This window comes from Mustela putorius, unplaced genomic scaffold, assembly GCF_011764305.1.
Source record: "Mustela putorius furo isolate JIRA1106 unplaced genomic scaffold, ASM1176430v1.1 tig00003899_pilon_pilon_pilon, whole genome shotgun sequence".
Taxonomy (NCBI): Eukaryota; Metazoa; Chordata; class Mammalia; order Carnivora; family Mustelidae; genus Mustela; species Mustela putorius.
Genome location: NW_025422048.1, coordinates 613,125 through 631,755, shown reverse-complemented (window position 1 = coordinate 631,755; position 18,631 = coordinate 613,125). Strand labels below are relative to the sequence as shown.

Sequence of the window (18,631 nt, the reverse complement as noted above, 5' to 3'; positions counted from 1 at the left end):
GCAGAGGGAGAGGGAGAATCTTGGGCTCCATGTCCAGCACGTGGGTTCGATCTTATGATCCTGCCGTCATAACCTGAGCTGAAACCAGGAATGGGATGCTTAACTGAGCCACCCAGGTGCCCCAAGAGTCAACATCCTCTCAAAGTGAGAGAATAATTCCCAGCTCAGAAGATGTGATGGACACTGTGCATCATGTACAGACTTCCTTTGTCGGTGATGTCCTGATAAAGCCACCCTAAATCAAAGATATTCTAAATGAAGAATGTCTTTATGACCGAACATTATAGCTTAGTCTAGCCTGCCTTGAACGTGCTCAGAACACCAACATTCACCTATAGGTGGGCAGCATCAACTAAGACAGAAGCCTATCTTGTAATAAAATAAAATAAATAAATAAATTGGGCGTTACCTGGGGGGGCTCAGTTAGTTAAGTGTCCGACTCCTAATTTCAGCTCAGGTCTTGAACGCAGGGTCCTGGGATCAATGCCCACATCACCCACTCCTGCCCCCACTCTCTCCCTCTGCCTGTGCCGCTCCCCCTGCTCATGCACATACAAGCACTTTCTCTCTCTCTCTCAAATAAATAAATAAATCTTTAAAAAATCCTAAATCAAACTATCATAAGGCAGGGACCATCTGTATACACATATATCTTTATCTCTTTATATATTCCTTTTTAACACAAATGGTAGAATATTATACTCCCTGTTCTGCAACCTGATTTTTTCACTTAATATCTTGGATATCAGGGCAGAGAAACACAACCAAGAGATCCTTCATTCTTTTACTCACTGGCATTGTGTTTCATTCTACAGATGGGTCATAATTTGAGTATTCCTCTATTATTAGATATCAATTTTATTTCCAACACTTTGATTTAAAACAAAAAGAACCGGGCACCTGGGTGGCTCAGTTGGTTAAGCAGCCAACTCTAGATTTCGGCTCAGGTCAATATCTCAGGCTTCTCAGATCGAGTCCTGCATGGGGCTCCCTGCTTCTCCCTTTCCCTCTGCTGCTTCCCCACTCGCGCTCAGAGAAGTAAATTAATCCTTAAAACAAAGGACAGAAATGGTTGAAAAATGGACATAAATGAAATAAGAATTGAAGGTCTGTACTTAGGAAAAAAAGTGAAGAGAAAGATAAAATCAGGCTCAGAAATGAAGCCTTAGTTACAAGATTCCCAGGGAAAAAGAGTTCAACTGAAAATTAAATAAGGGCCATTGAATCAATGCCAGAAAACAACAAAGAAAATAAAAGAGAAAGAAAAAGAATCACACAAAAAATGGTTGAAATAGGAGCCAGGCAAAGAAGATGCAATAGACGTATTTATTATTGGATTCCTCAAAGAAGGAAAACCAAACAGTGGTGTAGTACTAATATTAAACACTGTAATGCAAGAAAAAGTCCACAAGTAATTGTGGACGCTACACAATGAAAGGGCCCACCAACCACCTGGATGGTAAATTGTCCTACAATGGTGATACTGATAAAATGACAGAATGAAAATAGATAAATAGCTGGCTCAAAGCTAGAGAAAACCAAAAGATATTACAGAATAAAAATAAAAGCAGAAAATGGTACAGTGCAGAGAAAGAGTAGACTTAATTTTAGGAAAAAACAGACTCTATGGGGCGTCCGGCTGGCTCAGCCCATGGAGCGTGGGACTCTTGATCTCAAGGTTGTGAGTTCAGGCCCCACGCTATATACAGAGATTGCTTAACAATCAAATCTTTAAAAAATCAAGATATTTCGGGCACCTGGGTGGCTCAGTGGTTTAAGCCTTTGCCTTTAGCTCGGGTCGTGATCTCAGGGTCCTGGGATCGAGTCCCGCGTCGGGCTCTCTGCTCAGCGGGGAGCCTGCTTCCCTCTCTCTCTCTCTCTGCCTGCCTCTCCATCTACTTGTGATTTCTCTCTGTCAAATAAATAAAATCTTTAAAAAAAAATCAAGATATTTGTTTTCTGGGGGAGAAAAATAACCAAAAGGCAACCAACTAGCCAATCTAATCAGTGGGTAGGGGTTAGAACAAATCTACAAAATAAGAACTGAAGGGTTCCGGGGCAGCTCAGTGGGTGAAGCCTCTGCCTTCAGCTCAGGTCATGACCCCGGGGTCCTGAGATCGAGTCCCGCATCGGGCTCTCTGCTCAGCGGGGAGCCTCTTTCCCCCTCTCTCTCTGCCTGCCTCTCTGCCTACTTGTGATATTTCTCTCTGTCAAATAAATAAATAAAATCTTTAAAAAAGCAAAACAAAACCAACAAAAAAATAAGAACTGAAAAGGAGGAAATGATTACTGAAGCCCAGGAAATTAAAAGAAATGAGAATTCTCCACTAATTTCTACACAAAGTTTAAAATCTAAATGAAATGGATCATTTCCTAGGAAAATAAAGTATACTGAAAGTGACCGAAATAGGAAACCTTACACATATAAATTACCACAGGATAAAAAAAAATCACAATGGGGTCACCTTCCCAAAGCAGCAGGACCACATGATTTCGGCAGAGAATTTTTACCAACCTTTCAAAGACCAGTGCTACACAAATTGATCCAAAGCATAGAGAAATAAAAACGTATTTCTAATTCTTTTTATAACATCTAACTTTGGTAGCTCAACCTGATAAAGCAAATCAGAAAATTGTGGATGAGTATCACCTGTGATTATCAGTGCAAAAATCCGAAATAAACTGTTAGCTGAGGAAGGGAGGGCTATTAAACCGGCTGCAGAAAGAGCTCGGCACAGCCATGTCCCAAAAGGCAATGGTAAAATCGCATCTAACTGTAAAAAAACAATTATTTGGGGATTCTTCATATTAGTCAAAAGCACACAACACATTGGAAAGCATTCATTCAGCAAGAACTCCTGGACACCAGGTAAGAAGATCTGGGCCGTGGGGGGGTTCCAGCCCCCTCCTGAAGCCCAGCAGCTCTGTTGTCCAAGGGGACTCATTTGACTTGGATCAAGCATATAGCCACCCCACCCTCTAGGTGTCACCAAAAGCAGTGGTGACCAGCAGCGATCACGGTAAGCGGCAAGCAGGCAGACCAGCCAGAAATGCAGCATGATGATCTAGGGAAGGGGTCGGCCAAAGTGTGCCTTGATGAACTCTCACACATCCCTGGCAGGTCTGGAAAACTGCATGAACACAGGAGTTACCCTCATTTAGAAGAGGTCACAGAGGGCCCAAGCTGCTGACCTATCCCTAGCACAGCATGGGGCCGTGCCCACATAGAAAGCAAGAGTTGCCAAAGGCTGGAAGCCTCACGGCCTCAAGGGTTGCAGTGTGTTCTCTGACCAACCGCCGGCTGACTGATAAACTGGGATGACCCAGACCTCTAGGAAGCCAGGATGAAAAGTAAAAGTAAGGGATATGAAACACAAAAGCTAAGCAGATATCGCGGCAGCTGTACATTGTGTGCAGAGCAAGACTCTTGAACATTAGTCTGGGGTGCCTGGGTGGCTCAGTTGTTTGAGTGTCTGCCTTTGGCTCCGGTCATGATCTCAGAGTTCTGGGATCAAGTCCCACATTGGGCTCTCTGCTCAGCAGGGAGCCTGCTTCTCCCCACCCCTGCCACCTCTCTCTGCCTGTCTCTCTGCCTACTTGTGACCTCTGTCAAATAAATAAATAAAATCTTTTTTAAAAATTTGAAAAAAGAAAATTAGTCTGACCAAGTCACTAAACCAACATACACCATAATAACAATTCCTAGGGGAATCAGAACGCACTTGCTACAGTACAGTATCTAAAAGAGCCAGTTTTTAGGGGTGCCGGACTGGCTCTGCACTCAGCAGACACAAAGAGGGGGCAAAATAATGATCCATACATGGGGAAAAACAATCAGTCAATAAAAACTGACTCTAAAAATGTCTAGATATTGGAATTAGCAGAAAAGACTGCTGTTATTTTTTTTCTCTCTCTCCCTCTCCCCACCTACCCCCAAAATAAATAAGTAAATCCTTAGGGACTCCTGGGTGGCTCAGTCATTAAGCATCTGCCTTTGGCTTGGATCATGGTCCCAGGGTCCTGGGATTGAGCCCCATGCCTGGCTCCCTGCTCAGCGGGAGCCTGCTTCTTTCTCTCCCTCTGCCCCTCCACCCTCCTCATGCTCTCTTTTGCTATCTTTCTCTCTGTCTCTCTCTCTCAAATAAATAAATCTTTAAAAAATTATAAGATAACACAACCATGGGTCATCAATAAAAAGAAATTAGAAAGAAGCAAATGGAATTTTGGAGTTCAAAAGTACAATAACTAAAAAGTAAATTCACAAGAAGGTCTCAAGAGAAGATTTGAACTGATAGAAAAATCAATGAACTCCAAATAGATCAATATAAATTGTCCAGTATGAAAAAGAAATAATAAGAATGAAGAAAAATGAATAAAGTCTCAAAGACTTGTCACCACCAAACATACTAACATACATGTAATTAGAGTCCTATAAGGAGAGGAGAGAGGGGAAAAAAAAAAAAAAGAAGGAAGTTTTTTTGAAGAAACAATGGCAGAAAACTTCCCAGCTTTGACGAAGAACTCTACATCTAAGAAGCTCAAAGAACTCCAAGGAAGCTAAACACAAACACCTCAATACCTAGACACATCACAGTCAAGTTGCTGAAAATCACAGGCAAGGAGAAAATCTCGAATGCGGTAAGAGAAAAGCAGCTCTGTAGGTACAAGAGAATCACAGTAAGATTAACAGCAGACTACTCATCGGAAACTATGGAAAGCCACTGGTAGTAGAATTAAATTCAAAATGCTGAAAAAAAAAAATCTTGTCAAGTGAGAATTCTACATCCAGCACAACTGTATTTCAAAAATGAAGGCGAAATAAAAACATTCCCAGAGAAACAAAGATCAAGAGAACTTACTGCAGATCCTCCTCCCAAGGAATGCTAAAGGAAAAACACAACAATCAAAAACTTACTTGGGGAGAAGAGACACCACTGCAGTTGCTGCCGCATTGGGGATTTCTGACTTAAATTCAGGTGTCTTTTATGAATAATGAAAAGCAGCAAAAGTCAACACTATCAGGGCAGTGTTTTCAAAAAGAGAGGAAAAAGACAAGTTTGACTCTACTCAGTTTCAAGACTGTATTATTCAAGCCTTCACTGAAACTGGTATTGATCTGGAAGCTGTAGCAGTTTCTTGATGCTTCTGCAGCAAAACTTGATAACATGATGCACACAGGTGTCTCTGTGCTGGCTGTACCAGAAGACCCAGAGAGTACGTGAGCTCAGGTTTCCAACAAGTCAATCTGGTGCTACAAAGACCTGGAGAGAGGTTCAAAGGATTAAGTGAGCATGCAGCTGCTGTTCTTAAAGGGTTTTTCTGAGTTGGAGAGGAACTAGCTGGCTTTGGGGACTGGCGTTCTTCTGGCTAATGGGACACCTAACACATCCATTCCTAAGAGACTTTATTTATCACGTGAATTTGGTTAAAGAAGAGGTCTCAGCAGCTTTCCCTTAAAGCTCTTTAAATCATGGATCCACGAGAGAGTGGATCCAGTAGCTGCAGGTCTTCAGCAAGTCAGTGCAGATGATGCACTGGGCAGACTTTTCCTCCCGATCGACAAAGCGCTGAACACTTCACCAGGGATTCACTGAGCCAGGCTTGAAAGAACTTTCGGAATATGTTCAGAATCAGGAAACCATAGGAGCTCGAAAGGAACTCCAGAAAGAACTTGAAGAACAGATGTCCCGTCATGATCCATCTCAGGATATAATTTCGTATGTTAAAGAGGAGATGGGAAAAAACAAACAAACAAACAAAAAACAGCCACCATCCCAGAACCCGTTGTCATTGGCACGGTCTGGTCCAGTGAAATGAGCAGCATGGAATGGAACCAGAAGGAAGAGCCTGTAGCAGAACAAGCCATCAGGTACTTGAGGCAATATAGCCCTCTACTTGCTGCCTTTCCCACTCAAGCTCAGTCTGAGCTGACTCTGTTCTGGAAGATTCAGGAGGATTTCTATGGCAACATTCATTTCATGAACGCCTTCTAGAAAACAGAGGTGCTTTTTCATCAAGCTGAAGTCCTGAGTGAGAAGCCCATGTCACAAAGGGGAGAAGTATCTTCCTTGAGCCAACAGGAAGTTTGCTGTTGAGAGTGGCTCCAAAGTCCTGAAGGAGAATTGGAGGCTGAAGCTGAAGGAGGAGACAGTTTTGGCTGACTACACCCTCAGCAGAGCAAACCATTGCCGATCAAATGTCATGCCTCATGCGGCTCAGTTCTCAAACCTTCCTACCTCCCTATATCAAGTACAATGTAAGGGCTTTCATGGCACTTAGTTTAGTGCCACGGGTTAATTTCCAAAACCCTGCTGTAAGTTGCTATAGGACCTACAGATTTGAATCTAATGCTGCATTAATTGTTTCAGGTATCTTCTGCCTCCTATAATAATGTGATTTCTTTCTACTGTAATAATGTAATTTAAGGCCTCCCACAATGAACAGCTCACTTTATTCCCTGGGCTTTCTATATAAACAGTTTTCAAGATATGATAGGGTAAAAATAATTTGTTATAAAAATTTTGTTTGCAAATTAAACTATAAAAGTAAAAAAAAAAATTTTGTGGTGATCTACAAAGCATGAAGATAGAACATATTTGATGACGACAGCCCAAAGGAGCCAGGTAGTGACAACAGGTTATAACTCAAAGGTAGGTAAGAAATAAAGAGCACTAGAAATGACAAATTCATGGCTTAAAATAAAATATTCTACAGGGGCACCTGGGGGGATCAGTCAGTTATGCATCTGCCTTCGGCTTGGGTTATGATCCCAGGGGCCCGGGATCAATTCCCGAGTCGGGTTGCCTGCTTAATGCAGAGTCTGTTCTCTCTCTCTCCATCTGCCTCTCCCCCTGTTTCTGTCTCTCCTCTCTCAAATAAATAAATAAATAAAATATGTTTTTAAAGTTTCTAGAAATACATTTTCTCTTTGTGCATATATGTATATATAAATATATTTTCCCAAGCCATTTCAAAGTAAGTTGCAGTGATCAAAAACTTTCACTCCAAAATATTTCAGTGTGTATCTCCTAAGAAAAAGGACTTTTTTGGGGGGCGGCTGGATGGCTCAGTGGGTTAAGCCTCTGCCTTCGGCTCAGGTCATGATCCCAGGGTCCTGGGATGGAGCCCCATGTTGGGCTCTCTGCTCCGTGGGGAGCCTGCTTTTCCCTATCCTGGTCTTCCTGCTTCTGCTCACTCTCTTTCTCTCCCTCAAATAAATAAATAAACAAAATCTTTTAAAAATATACAAAATTTTTATTTTAACCATCTGATGCCCATCACAGGTGCCCTCCTTCATCCACACCAGCTGTTTCCCCAGTCTCCTCACCCCCCTACTCTCTGGTGACCACCAGTGTGTTCTCTACAGTTAAGAGTCTTTTTTTTTTTTTTTTTGGTTTGCCTCTCTTTTTCCCTTTGCTCATATAAAAAAAATGACTGACTTATTTACTTACTATAATTTAGCATTATAGTCTCTAGCTCCCTCCATGTCATTGCAAATGGCAAGAATTCACTCTTTTTTTTTTAAGACTTTATTTTTAAGTAATCTCTACACACAATGTAGGGCTTGAACTCATAATTACAAGATCAAGAGTCACATGCTCTACTGACTGAGCTAGCCAAGCACCCCTCATTCTTTTTTTCTTTTTTCTTTTTTTTTAAAGATTTTATTTATTTATTTGACAGACAGAGATCACAAGTAGGCAGAGAGGCAGGCAGAGAGAGAGAGAGAGAGAGAGAGAGAGAGAGCAGGGAGTCTGATGCGGGGCTTGATCCCAGGACCCTGAGATCATGACCCGAGCCGAAGGCAGCAGCCCAAACCACTGAGCCACCCAGGCGTCCGGACCCCTCATTCTTTTTTATGGCTGAATAATATCCAAGATATATTCTTGAAAGGACAATCAATGGATACAGTAAAGTGTAAGAATGGTACTATTTGCATTAAAAAGTAGAAGATTATATATGCATATTCTCTTGAATATCCAGAAAATTCTCAAGAAGGATATGGGTGATATGGAGGAGGAAGAGTTGGGGGCATGATTTGAAACCAGAAGCGCCCTTAGTAAGGTAGTCACTTAGCAGAGCCCGTTTCTCACCCACGAATAGTAGAAGAGGAAAGCAAACTAGGGAGTATTCCACGGATTTGCCTGGCGTCCTGGTGCAGGGATTAGATCTTCACTGTATCATTCCAGTTTTACCGTATGCACTGCTGAAGTAAGCACTATGTATCTTCTTCTAATAACGATTTTGAAATGTAAATATTCCTTTAAAAATCAAATTATGAAATTTGGACCCAAGATATGAGTTAAACAACAGATTAGGCAAAACTGAAGAGAGACTTCAAAAACTGAAATTACTAGAATTAAGTACAAAGAGATGAAATATGTAAAAAAGAATTCAAGGGGCACCTGTGTGGCCCAGTCATTAAGAGTCTACCTTCAGCTCAGGTCATGATCCCAGGGTCCCGGGATCAAGCCCCGTGTCGGGCTCCTTGCTCAGCAGAGAGCCTGCTTTCCCTCTCCCTCTGTCCCTCCCCCCTACTCATGCTCTCTGCCGTTCTCACTCTTGCTTGCTCTCTCTCAAATAAATCAATAAAATCTTAAAAAAAAAAAAAGAATTCAAGAAACACGCAAAAGACAGAGTGTGAAATCTAGAATACATGTAATTTGGCCCCCAGAGGAAAACAGGGAATATGGATAGGCAATATTTGAAAAACTCAGGACAATGGAGAGGCTATATTTGAATATAGTAACTGTGAATCCATAAGCCACAAAAAGAATTAAAATCATCCCAGAGTGAATTTAGGAGATGCTAGAAGTAATGATAAACTAGAAAAATACTTAATGTAAGTGAAACTTTAAAAAAATGACTGTATAAAATAATACCAATGTTTACCCTATGGGATTTAAAAAACCAAGACAGAAGTAAAATACTACATGGTGTTAGTATTCTTTTTTTAAAATACTTATTTTTAAAAAATATTTGACTTATTTATTTGTCAGATGGAGATCACATGTAGGCAGAGAGGCAGGCAGAGAGAGAGGAGGAAGCAGGCTCCTTACTGAGCAGAGAGCCCGATGTGGGGCTTGATCCGAGGACCCTGAGATCATGACCTGAGCTGAAAGCAGAGGCTTTAACCCACTGAGCCACCCAGGTGCCCCCATGGTGTTAGTATTCTAACGTCTTTGCATCACGTTGGGAGAAGAGTAAGGATATTGATAAATTTCAGATACTAAGTTAAGTATGCAGGATAAAAAAAAGTAGAAGGTAATCACTACAAATAGAAAGGGAATGTATAACTTCTAAATTAGTAGAGATTAAAAGTGAAAACAGGCGCACCTGGGTGGCTCAGTGGGTTAAGCCTCTGCCTTCAGCTTGGGTCATGATCCCGGGGTTCTGGGATTGAGCCCCACATTGGGCTCTCTGCTCAGCAGGGAGCCTGCTTCCCCAGCCCCCCCCCGCCGCCTACTTGTGATCTCTGTCTGTCAAATAAATAAATAAAGTCTTAAAAAAAATAAAAAGAATAAAAAATAAAAGTGAAAACAGGTAAAAAAACAAAACTGAAAAGAGGTAGCAAACTCAATTCAGAAGAAAGTAAGGAATGAGATTACATGTAAGAAATTTTGTACAAACAGGAAAAACAGAAACCACAAAATAAAATGGTAAAAATGAATCTAATTAATGTACATAGGTTAACCTTTCCAGTGTTAAGCATCTGTCTTTGGCTTGGGTCATGATCCTGGGTCCTGGAATGGAGCCCCACATCGCACTCCTTGCTCAGCAGGGAGTCTGCTTCTCCCTCTGCCTGCTGCTCTCCCTGATTGCGCACTCTCTCTCTCTGACAAATAAATAAATAAAATATTTTAAAAAATCAAAAAAAAAAAAAAAAGAAAAGAGAAAGACTGTCAGAATAGATGAAAATTGAAATAAATAGCTCTATGTTTTTATAAGAAACCTATCTAAAAGTTAGTCACAGAAAACATGCACCATGCCAATACTAACCAACAGAATGCTGGTTAGTACTTAGTAGTATTTAGTACTTAACACAGGCATAGTATGTCAATATCATAAAACAGACTTTAAGACAAAAACATTACTAGAGAGTCACGACAAATCGATAAAAGTTTCGATTCACTAGGAAAATACAAAATTATAAGAGGCATGTAACTAGGGTGGCCTGGGTGGCTCAGTTGGACCTGCCTTCAGCTCAGGTCATGATCCTGGAGTCCCAGGATCGAGTCCCACATCGGGCTCCTTGCTTGACAAGGAGTCTGCTTCTCCCACTGACCTCTTTCCTCTCGTGCTTGCGTGCTCTCTCTCTCTCTCAAATAATAGACAAAATCTTTTTTAAAAAAGAGGTATATAACTAATGACATAGCTGTAAATTATATACAGAAAAACCTGACAGAATTATAAAGGAGAGAGAGACACTCTTCAGTCACAGGGGCAGACTTGAATACAGCTCTCGGTAAGTGTTATACAACAAGGAAACAGCAAATCAGTGCAGACAGAGGAGGGATGAATGACACAACCACTGAAAAACCTGACTAGGGTACCCTGCACACTTTCTGGTACATTCTGATTATTCACAGAAATACTTGTGTGCTCTGCTGCAAAAGAAATCTCAGATTCCCAAGGCCTGAACTAGAGGATGTTCTTGAACCAGAATATAATCGATGAGAAAAATCACTAAAAATTTCTCAGGTTTGGAAATGAAGAAATGCAGTTTTAAATAATGCATGGGGCAAAGAAGAGGCTTCAATGAAAAGTAGACAATATTTTGAACAGAATGAAAGTGAAAATACGATATCTCAAAAAGTGTGGGATGTGGCTGTAGGGCTATAAGGCTGAAAATCTGTAGCCTTAAACATGTATGTTAGGTAAAAAACAAAGGCAGAAATTCAATAAGCCACCCATCAATTAAAAGAATTTAGGAAAATATGCAAATTACCTCCAAGGAATTACAACAGGGGTCAAAAGAACCAGAGAGTATTTTTTTTAAAACCCCATTCTTGGTGGGCTGTAAGGAACAGGCTGCTGGTCACATTTGGCCCATAGGCCACAGTTTGTTGACCCAAAAAGGAAGGAAAAGTATAAAGGTATGAGCAAAAAATAATGCAATGGAAAACAAAAATACACCTGGAAAAAAATTCAACAAAACTCAAACTTGTACTCTGATTAAACAAACAAATGAACGAACAAACAAAAACAAACAAACAAACAAACAAAAGAAAAGGAAACAAAAAACAAAGCATAACAGGGGCACCTGGCCGGCTCAGTGGGTAGAGCACATGACTCTTGATCTCGGTGTTATGAGTACAAGCCCCATTCTGGGTGTAGAGCTTACTTAAAACAAAATAACTAGTAAACTGATAAACTGATAAACTGCCAGCAAGACTGACTAAGAAAAACAGATGAAGACCAGCATTATCAATACTAGGAATGAAAAGAAGGTATAACAGGGTCTATAATAAGACCCTACAGATAGCAAGAGGCTATTATGATCAATTTTATGACAGTAAATTTGAAAAATGAGGAGAAATAAACAGATTGCTTGAAAAATATAGATAATCTGAATAGTCTATTAAAATAGACTAAAGAGGGGTGCCTGGGTAGCTCAGTGGGTTAAGTCCCTGCCTTTGGCTTGGGTCATGATGTCAGGATAGAGGGCCTTTGCCATCAGGGGTGCTGGGTCACTGAATGGCGATCTATGTGGAAAATAATGAATCTTGAGTCTACTCCGTAGTCACACGCAAGCATCATCAAATCCAGGTCGACCTTAATAGGGAAGGCAGAACCATCAATCTGACATATTCCTTCTGCTTTATTGGACCAATGTTGCTTCTGTCCATCACTGTTGCTTTGGGTCTTCGTTTCATGGTCAAAACCTCTGTTCTAATGAGTTTTATTTTGATGAGATTTTGTTGGCTTCATGTAAAAAGAATACAATTGTTTTAGGTCTGTCTTAAAGTTTTGAATTATTTCAATTTTTTTTTGTTGTTTGATATCTTTTTAAAAAGATGTTACTTTTTAAGTACTGTCTACACCCTATGTGGGGCTTGAACTTACAACCCCAAGGTCAAGAGTCATGTGCTCTACAGACTGAGCTGTCCAGACACCCTTTCAGTTGGAGACTTCTGATCCAATTTCACAGTCAATCATTCTACTGGTGTAGTCATTTTGCTTTCCAGAATCTGCTTACACAGTCCTTCAGTCCTTCAGTTTCCCATTTTGGCCACCGTTCACATTAAGACCCTTTGTGCACTCAGCATATGCTTGTCTCACTGAGGCTGGCAGAAAGTAACATGTAAAGGTCGCATTACTAGGGACACTGGGGGAGACCTTTGCCAGAGTGAGGTAGCACCACAGTCAGTATGAGTTTGTGTTCCTTAAACTTGCAGAATTCCTTTAACATATGACCTTAGAGGTAGCAGTGCTGGAGTGATCCTTGTTGGTTGGGACAGTGGTTGGGGGGCTCGGGGTGCAGAGAGAGGGGGAGAGAGAGGGAGGGAGGCAGCAAGGCAATAGAATAGAAAAGAAAAGGGAAAAGAGGGCTCTAGGAGGGTTAGAGCTCAGTGATAGGGCTGGGTGACAATTACATTGATGGGGACAGCCTGGTGAAAAGCCACACCCCTAGTGGACAGTCAGCTCAACCTGGAGAGACCCGTACGGCATGGGGCGATGAATCGGGCCAATGGGATAGTTGGAAAAGAAAAGCGCTGTCTACCATCTCTCTTCTCACTGTGCCGGTGACAGCCGAGGACTGCAACCTGGCTGAGCCTGTACCAGTGGGGCTCTAAGTGACTCCAAACTAAGCCCAGGAGCTTAGGCCCGGGGGGAGATCCCGTCCCGGACAGGGGCAAGGTAAGGGACAAGGGCTCTTCCTTCAGCAGTCCCAGGGACCCTCCTATCTGTACCGGTGGCCCGACCTGGAAGGCAAGCTGTGAGCATCGGGCAGCCCGGCCACGCAGGGCAAGCGCAGCGGCTGGGCGGGGGCCTCTGGCGACATCCGCGCACAGATGCAAGGACAGAGGAGGCAGGCTGACGTCCGCCACTTACCTTTCCAGGTGCCCACGTTCTCTAAGCCGGAGAGAGAGACCCTTCTCGGCACCGCAGCACTTTCTGGCCTCCCGACGGGGCGCACACTGCCCGCCAGCGGCTGCTCCTGGCGCCGCTCGGAGAGGTGGCTCGGCTTCGGAGGGCGCGGCGGCGGCGGGCAGGATGCCAGGTCGTGTTCTGTGGCCTCGTAGGGCAGGAGACCTTGGTTCTTGTCAACCCGAATGGTGGCATTTAAGGGCATTTCTGGCAGCGGTGAAGAGCAGCAATCCCTGGCCAGCCCAGTGCTGTCTCTGCTCCGCGTCAGGGTGGCCTGTGGCCGCAGGGAAAGCACCTTCTGGGAGCCGCTCCCGCAGCGCAAGAGGCGGCCCGAGCCAGCGGGGGCCGCGGGCGGCGGGCAGTCGACAAAGACGTCATCGGATGACGCCTGCTCCAGCGAGCGCTCCGAGGTCGAGCAGCTGTCGTACCTGCTGGGCAGACTGCGGGAAGAAAGCAGGACATGTGACCGAACCCAGCATGTCCTCGGTGGAAGTGAGAACATGAAAGCCACCTCCATGCCATGAAAGCCGAGCTGGCCTCTTTCCCATGCTGCCACCGTTGCCACCACCCCCACCAATCCCTGGGTGCAGGACATCAGGCTCAGACAGGTATGGTGACACAAGGTCAGACACGAAAGTCACATGCATGAGTCATCCCCGGGGCTGACGGTGCTCTGTCCCCACCTCGGCTGCAGCAGGAAGAGGTGAGGGGGATGCACCCTCTCCAAGATGCCACGGCTAAGCGGACCCGGCCCATGGCAGTGCCCAGGAGGCAGCGGAGATTCGGCGGACACAGACAAGCACGGAAGCGTACCTGGCCTGTCGCGGTCGTCCAGTCTCACAGTTGGACAGAATCAGATAGTCCGGAAGGGGCAGAAACTCTGACTCGCTTCTGCTGTCCTCAGTGGCCATGAAATCTGTGCTTAGGTCACCTCTTGGCCTGGAGGAGCTGGAGGCGCGGCCGCTGGGAAGGCAGCTGCCGGGCGCCGGCTGGAGGGCGGGGGGCCCACGAGAGCAGCTCTCGGCCGGATCTGCGGGAGAAAGCGTTGCCGGGGTTAACAGCGAAGGGCGGCTACAGCACTCATTCATCCGTGCTCCGGCAGCATCTACGAGGCCAAACAGAAGATGCAAATCACAGCTGGTGTTTGCCATGATGGAGGCGACCATTTCCCCGAGCCATAAACAATGTCTGGGGAAGAAGGCCCGTGTTCCAAGACTAAAGTGTTGAATCCGTTAAGAGTAAAAAAAGCGAAGCATTCTTGGCCTCGAAGTCTGCACTAACGTAGTCTACTCACAGCTTCTTCGTGGCTCTTGGCCGTAGCCCCGCGCAACTGTTTATTCACTCAACACACACGTATGTTCCACAGAAGGTGTGCGTGCATTGTCCATGCACATGTGCACATACGTGCGTGTCTATGTCTGCCTGGGTATGATATCCCAGTGCAAGCACTGTGTGCGCAGCGCTGTTTCAAGTCGGCTTGGACAGACTCTGGCCTCCCTGGATTCTACAGGCCGCTGGAGGAGACAGACAAGTGAAACATAAATAAAGAATCCTGGTAATGATGTGTAAGGAAAAGGAAAGAAGGAAATAGGGTGCGATGGCCGGGAAAGCTGCCATTCCTCAAGAAGCATGACACTCAGAACCGCCCAGTGAAAAGCCTGCTTTTATCTCCCCTTTGAACCCCACTGGCGTGAGTTTTGGGATTCCTGCATCCCACTGGTACAGAACTGCCTGAGTTCAAGTCCAGGGTGTGCTATTTGCTGTTGGAACTGTGGGTTAGCTACCGACCTGCTGCCGGTTTGCTTCTCTGTAAGGTGGAGATGCTAATAGCACGTAGGCCACAAACTTGGTCTGGGGACAAGATGAGCTCATGCACGAGAGCATTTAGCAGAGCTCCCGGCCAAAGTACACCCGAGGCGGTGACCAGCTGCTGGATACAGGACCAAACACTTCATGTGAAAAGCCACAAGAAACGGCCTGGTTATTATTCTCAGATGAAGACGACTATGCTCTTACATCCTCCTAAGAACTGATGAGTGGGGACTACAGGCAATGATTCTGGCTTCTTCCAAATTCTTACCAGACCTGCCTATCTTCTGCCAGGTTCGTTGCCAGACGCATTCCTGTTCTTCTTTGAATACTGGGAAATACGTGGAATAACTGTTTTACAATAACTCCCGCATGAGGCAAGCAACAGAGGGGACACACACCTTGGCACATGGACACAGAAGTGTTGGGCTGAAGGTGAGGACTACGGTGTCTGGGAGTGAGCAGGAAGCCTGGAAGAGCCGGTCAGGGACGCTCGCCTTCTTTGCACCGATTGGACTCTGGCCAGGAAGGACTCATTGTGGCTTCACAAGGAAGCTTCAACCCTTGTAGAAAGTATAAAGGGCTTTGCCATCGCATCATTTCCTTTTATTCCAGTGCTCTGGAAGCTCAGTGATGGATGGGACTGAAGTTTCCCAGGAAACACGCTGCAGCGCCACCTACCGTTCGATGTGTTTGGGGGGAGGCGGTGAGAAGCGTGATGTTGACGGGGTTGGCGACTGCAGTTTAGAACTGATGCGAAAAGAGATCAGATTCAAGATTGCAAAGTGTAACTTCGGTATATAACACAGGAGTACATGTGGATGCAAGAGAGCAAGAGTGAGAGTAAGTGAGAGCAAGAGAAAGGGGAGAGGAAGAGAACAGGAGGAAGAGCCCACAGCAACCTCAGAGCTAATTTGCTTTGCACAAACCTCAAGCCGATGGGAGATATGAGATATGAGAGTTCTGGCTTTCTACCGCCCACGGCTGCAACACCCAATCGACAACAGAAAACCTGGGGTTCCATGAATTAATAAAAAACGCTGATACTTAATACTTTCCAGGAAATCAGCAGCAGCCACGTTCTACCATTACTGCACCTCTCCTGTGGCACATTCAAACCAGGTGAATGTGCCACCCAAACACGCCGCAGGACAGATGCAGTAAAGGCAGAATGTGGCTGAGGGTGTCGCGGAGCCTGTCCACACACACTGGAAGCAGTGGTGGGCAGCATTGCCACCGGTCCCCCCCACCCCCACGCGGCCACCGCTCCCCCACCCCCCACCCCCGCCCCTCCCCCTCTCACCTGCACCCTCCTCCAGCTGGCCCAGGTTGCAGACCTGACTGATGCTGTACACCCACACCAGCATCTCCACCTCAGTCTTGGCCACCAGATAAAAGGTACGCGAAGTCGTTTTGACGACGAACACAAAATTATTCTGAAACTCCTTGCGCGGGAAGCCAGGGCCCACGTGCCTCCAGACGGCGCACTCGCTCAGGTCGATGGCCCGGATGGGCTTGCTCGCGTGCTTGCTGCGGTAGTACTCCAGCACGTCCGGGCTGCCGCTCATGCGGCCCCGCCGGAGCACAAACCAGCGCCGGCGCCAGGCCTGCGGAGAGGCAAGGCGACAGGGACTTACTTACCATCCTGACGAGGACAGCGGAGAACTCACCAGGTCAACGCAGTGAAATCAGGCCAAGGCCACTGGCCTTGGCTAGAACGCGGCAGGCACCACCTTCAAGCTGGCTCTAGCCAGTGGCTGCAAGGACATGACTGTGCACGCAGCACAGGGACATGATAGAAATGGACACATGCGCCCACTAAAGCCCCTGGAGACCAGTGAGGAGACAGCTGGTTTACCACCCTCCAACTCGGTCCAAAAGCCAAGATCAGACTCTCAAATCAGACACAAATGAGGACTGCCAGAACCCTCTAGCACACCTCTACACAACTGCCCGGCAAGAGAAGACTCACACACGTTTGACAGACAGAGTCATCGCCATTTGAAGTAGACGACAGTCTTGCTGTAAAGCTCCAAGGGCTTCACAATAACCCGTTTAGTCTCCAAGCTATACTTGGGAGAAGTCACTATTTTGATGTCCGTTTTCCGTATGAGAACATTGAGGTTTGGAAAAATGAACTAAGGCTAATCCCTAAGGAAGGGAACTCAAGTGAGCACAGAAGGAGCTGTAGTGAGCGTGAGGTAAAAATAGGAGAGCGGGCTCTGTGGCTAACTCTTCACGAGTGTGTGACTATAGACTGGAACACCTCTAGGCCAAAGGATTTTTTTTTTTTTAACAAAACGAAACAAGCACTACAAGGGGCAGAGGGAGAGAGAATTTTCAACAGATGACACGCTGAGCACAGAGCCTGACTCAGGGCTCAGTCCCACTCCTCTGAGACAACCACCAAGCCAAAACCAAGTCACTCAACCAACCAAGTCACCTAGGCGTCCCCAAGGTATGTTTTCTGAAAGATTTTATTTATTTATTTCTCAGAGAGGAACAGCACACACAAGCAGGGGTAGAGGCAGAGGAAGAGGGGGAAGCAGGCTCCTCTCTGAGCAGGGAGCCCGTTACAAGACTCCATCCCAGGCCCCGGAGACCATGACCTGAGCCCAACGCAGACCTGAGCCACCCAGGCGCCCGAGGATTTTTTTCTTTTTTAGATGAAAAACACTTAAGCATTCACATCCTAAATCAATGTTTCCTCATCAGGGATTGGAACGCCCCAGGGGGCATCTGAAAAGAGGCGTGTTTTGCGTATCCTGAGGGCCAAGGGTGGAGGGGGCGGAGAAACGCTGTAACAGGTAAAGGGAACTTGCTCCAAGCCAAGGGATCTCAGAAAGAGCCAAGTGCTGAGGTAAAATGATCAGGGAAACCTTAGTCCATGCTCAGAAAAGACAATGATGTTCCAAAGAAACCAGCACCAAGATATGGCTCCGCAGACTCTCACATCCCCCGACCTAGAGGAGCACCGTCCTGGGGTATGAAGCCTAGGAAAAGACGTGAATTTGCAATTGACCGCAGCCCCACCATTGTAAGGAGTCCTTGGTATCTGTAAACTTCCCACCATCTCCTGGAGGAGACCTTCCTCAGGTTCCCCATTTCCCCACACTAGACACCTCGCTCTCTGCTGGGGAGGGCAGGGCACAGACAAGGGTCACAGGCTGCCGGCCACTGCAGGCTCTTCTCCGCGGGAGCTCCTCACCATTGCAGCCGCCAAGGGCAAGTGCAGATATTTACAGCTCTGTGCGCAGCTCTTCCGAGCAGCAGGTGCGACAGCAGGAAGCATGGGCTTCTTCCAAGAGGCTGGATGGCCACTGGGACAGGAAGTGTTTCGGATCTTGAGCTTCACAGGTGCCTGACACATTTAAAAGCCCGCCAACCAAGAGGCCGGGGGGAAGGAAAAGCCCCTGTCTGGAGCGTTTGCGACGCCCTCGCTGCCCAGGGCACATGAGCTCCAGCGCAGCAGAGAAGCTGGTCAGGCCCTGACAGGCGGAAGGCCACTCAGTCCAACGGCTGACTGGTACACCTCAGACCAGAAAATCCTTCTGAGGCTGTGGCAAGGAGCAGCCAGGAGAAGGCAAAGGTGCCGCTTCGTGCTGGGTCAGGACAAGGAGGGGAATCGGTGCCTGGCAGGTGAGCCCTGGCCGGTTCTGCCTTTATGGACACTGTGAACATCTGAGGACAGGTCGGGCCACTCAGAAGAGGCACAAAGCATGTGATTAAG

At 45.9% G+C, this 18,631-nt stretch overlaps 1 protein-coding gene, 1 non-coding gene and 1 pseudogene across 10 annotated transcripts in view; 1 reads left to right on the top strand and 2 right to left on the bottom strand.

The window, feature by feature from the left end:
* GAB3 (GRB2 associated binding protein 3) overlaps positions 1–18,631 on the bottom strand; it is a 92,246-nt gene that overhangs the window by 20,502 nt on the left and 53,113 nt on the right. For all 9 annotated transcript variants that reach the window (XR_006602979.1, XR_006602980.1, XM_013049341.2 and 6 more), the window contains 3 exons: positions 16,205–16,508; positions 13,906–14,122; positions 13,057–13,532 (listed from right to left, as the gene is read on the bottom strand). Coding sequence is in view for 7 of the 9 variants with exons in the window: in XM_045068046.1 (XP_044923981.1) it covers positions 13,057–13,532; positions 13,906–14,122; positions 16,205–16,508 (997 nt within the window). In the remaining 2 variants the exon portion in view is untranslated. The remainder of the gene's footprint in view (positions 1–13,056; positions 13,533–13,905; positions 14,123–16,204; positions 16,509–18,631) is intronic.
* Positions 4,986–5,817, top strand: LOC123388499 (annotated as a pseudogene).
* LOC123388510 lies at positions 8,117–8,219 on the bottom strand. The gene has a single exon (XR_006603005.1). It is a non-coding gene; the product is annotated as a U6 spliceosomal RNA (small nuclear RNA).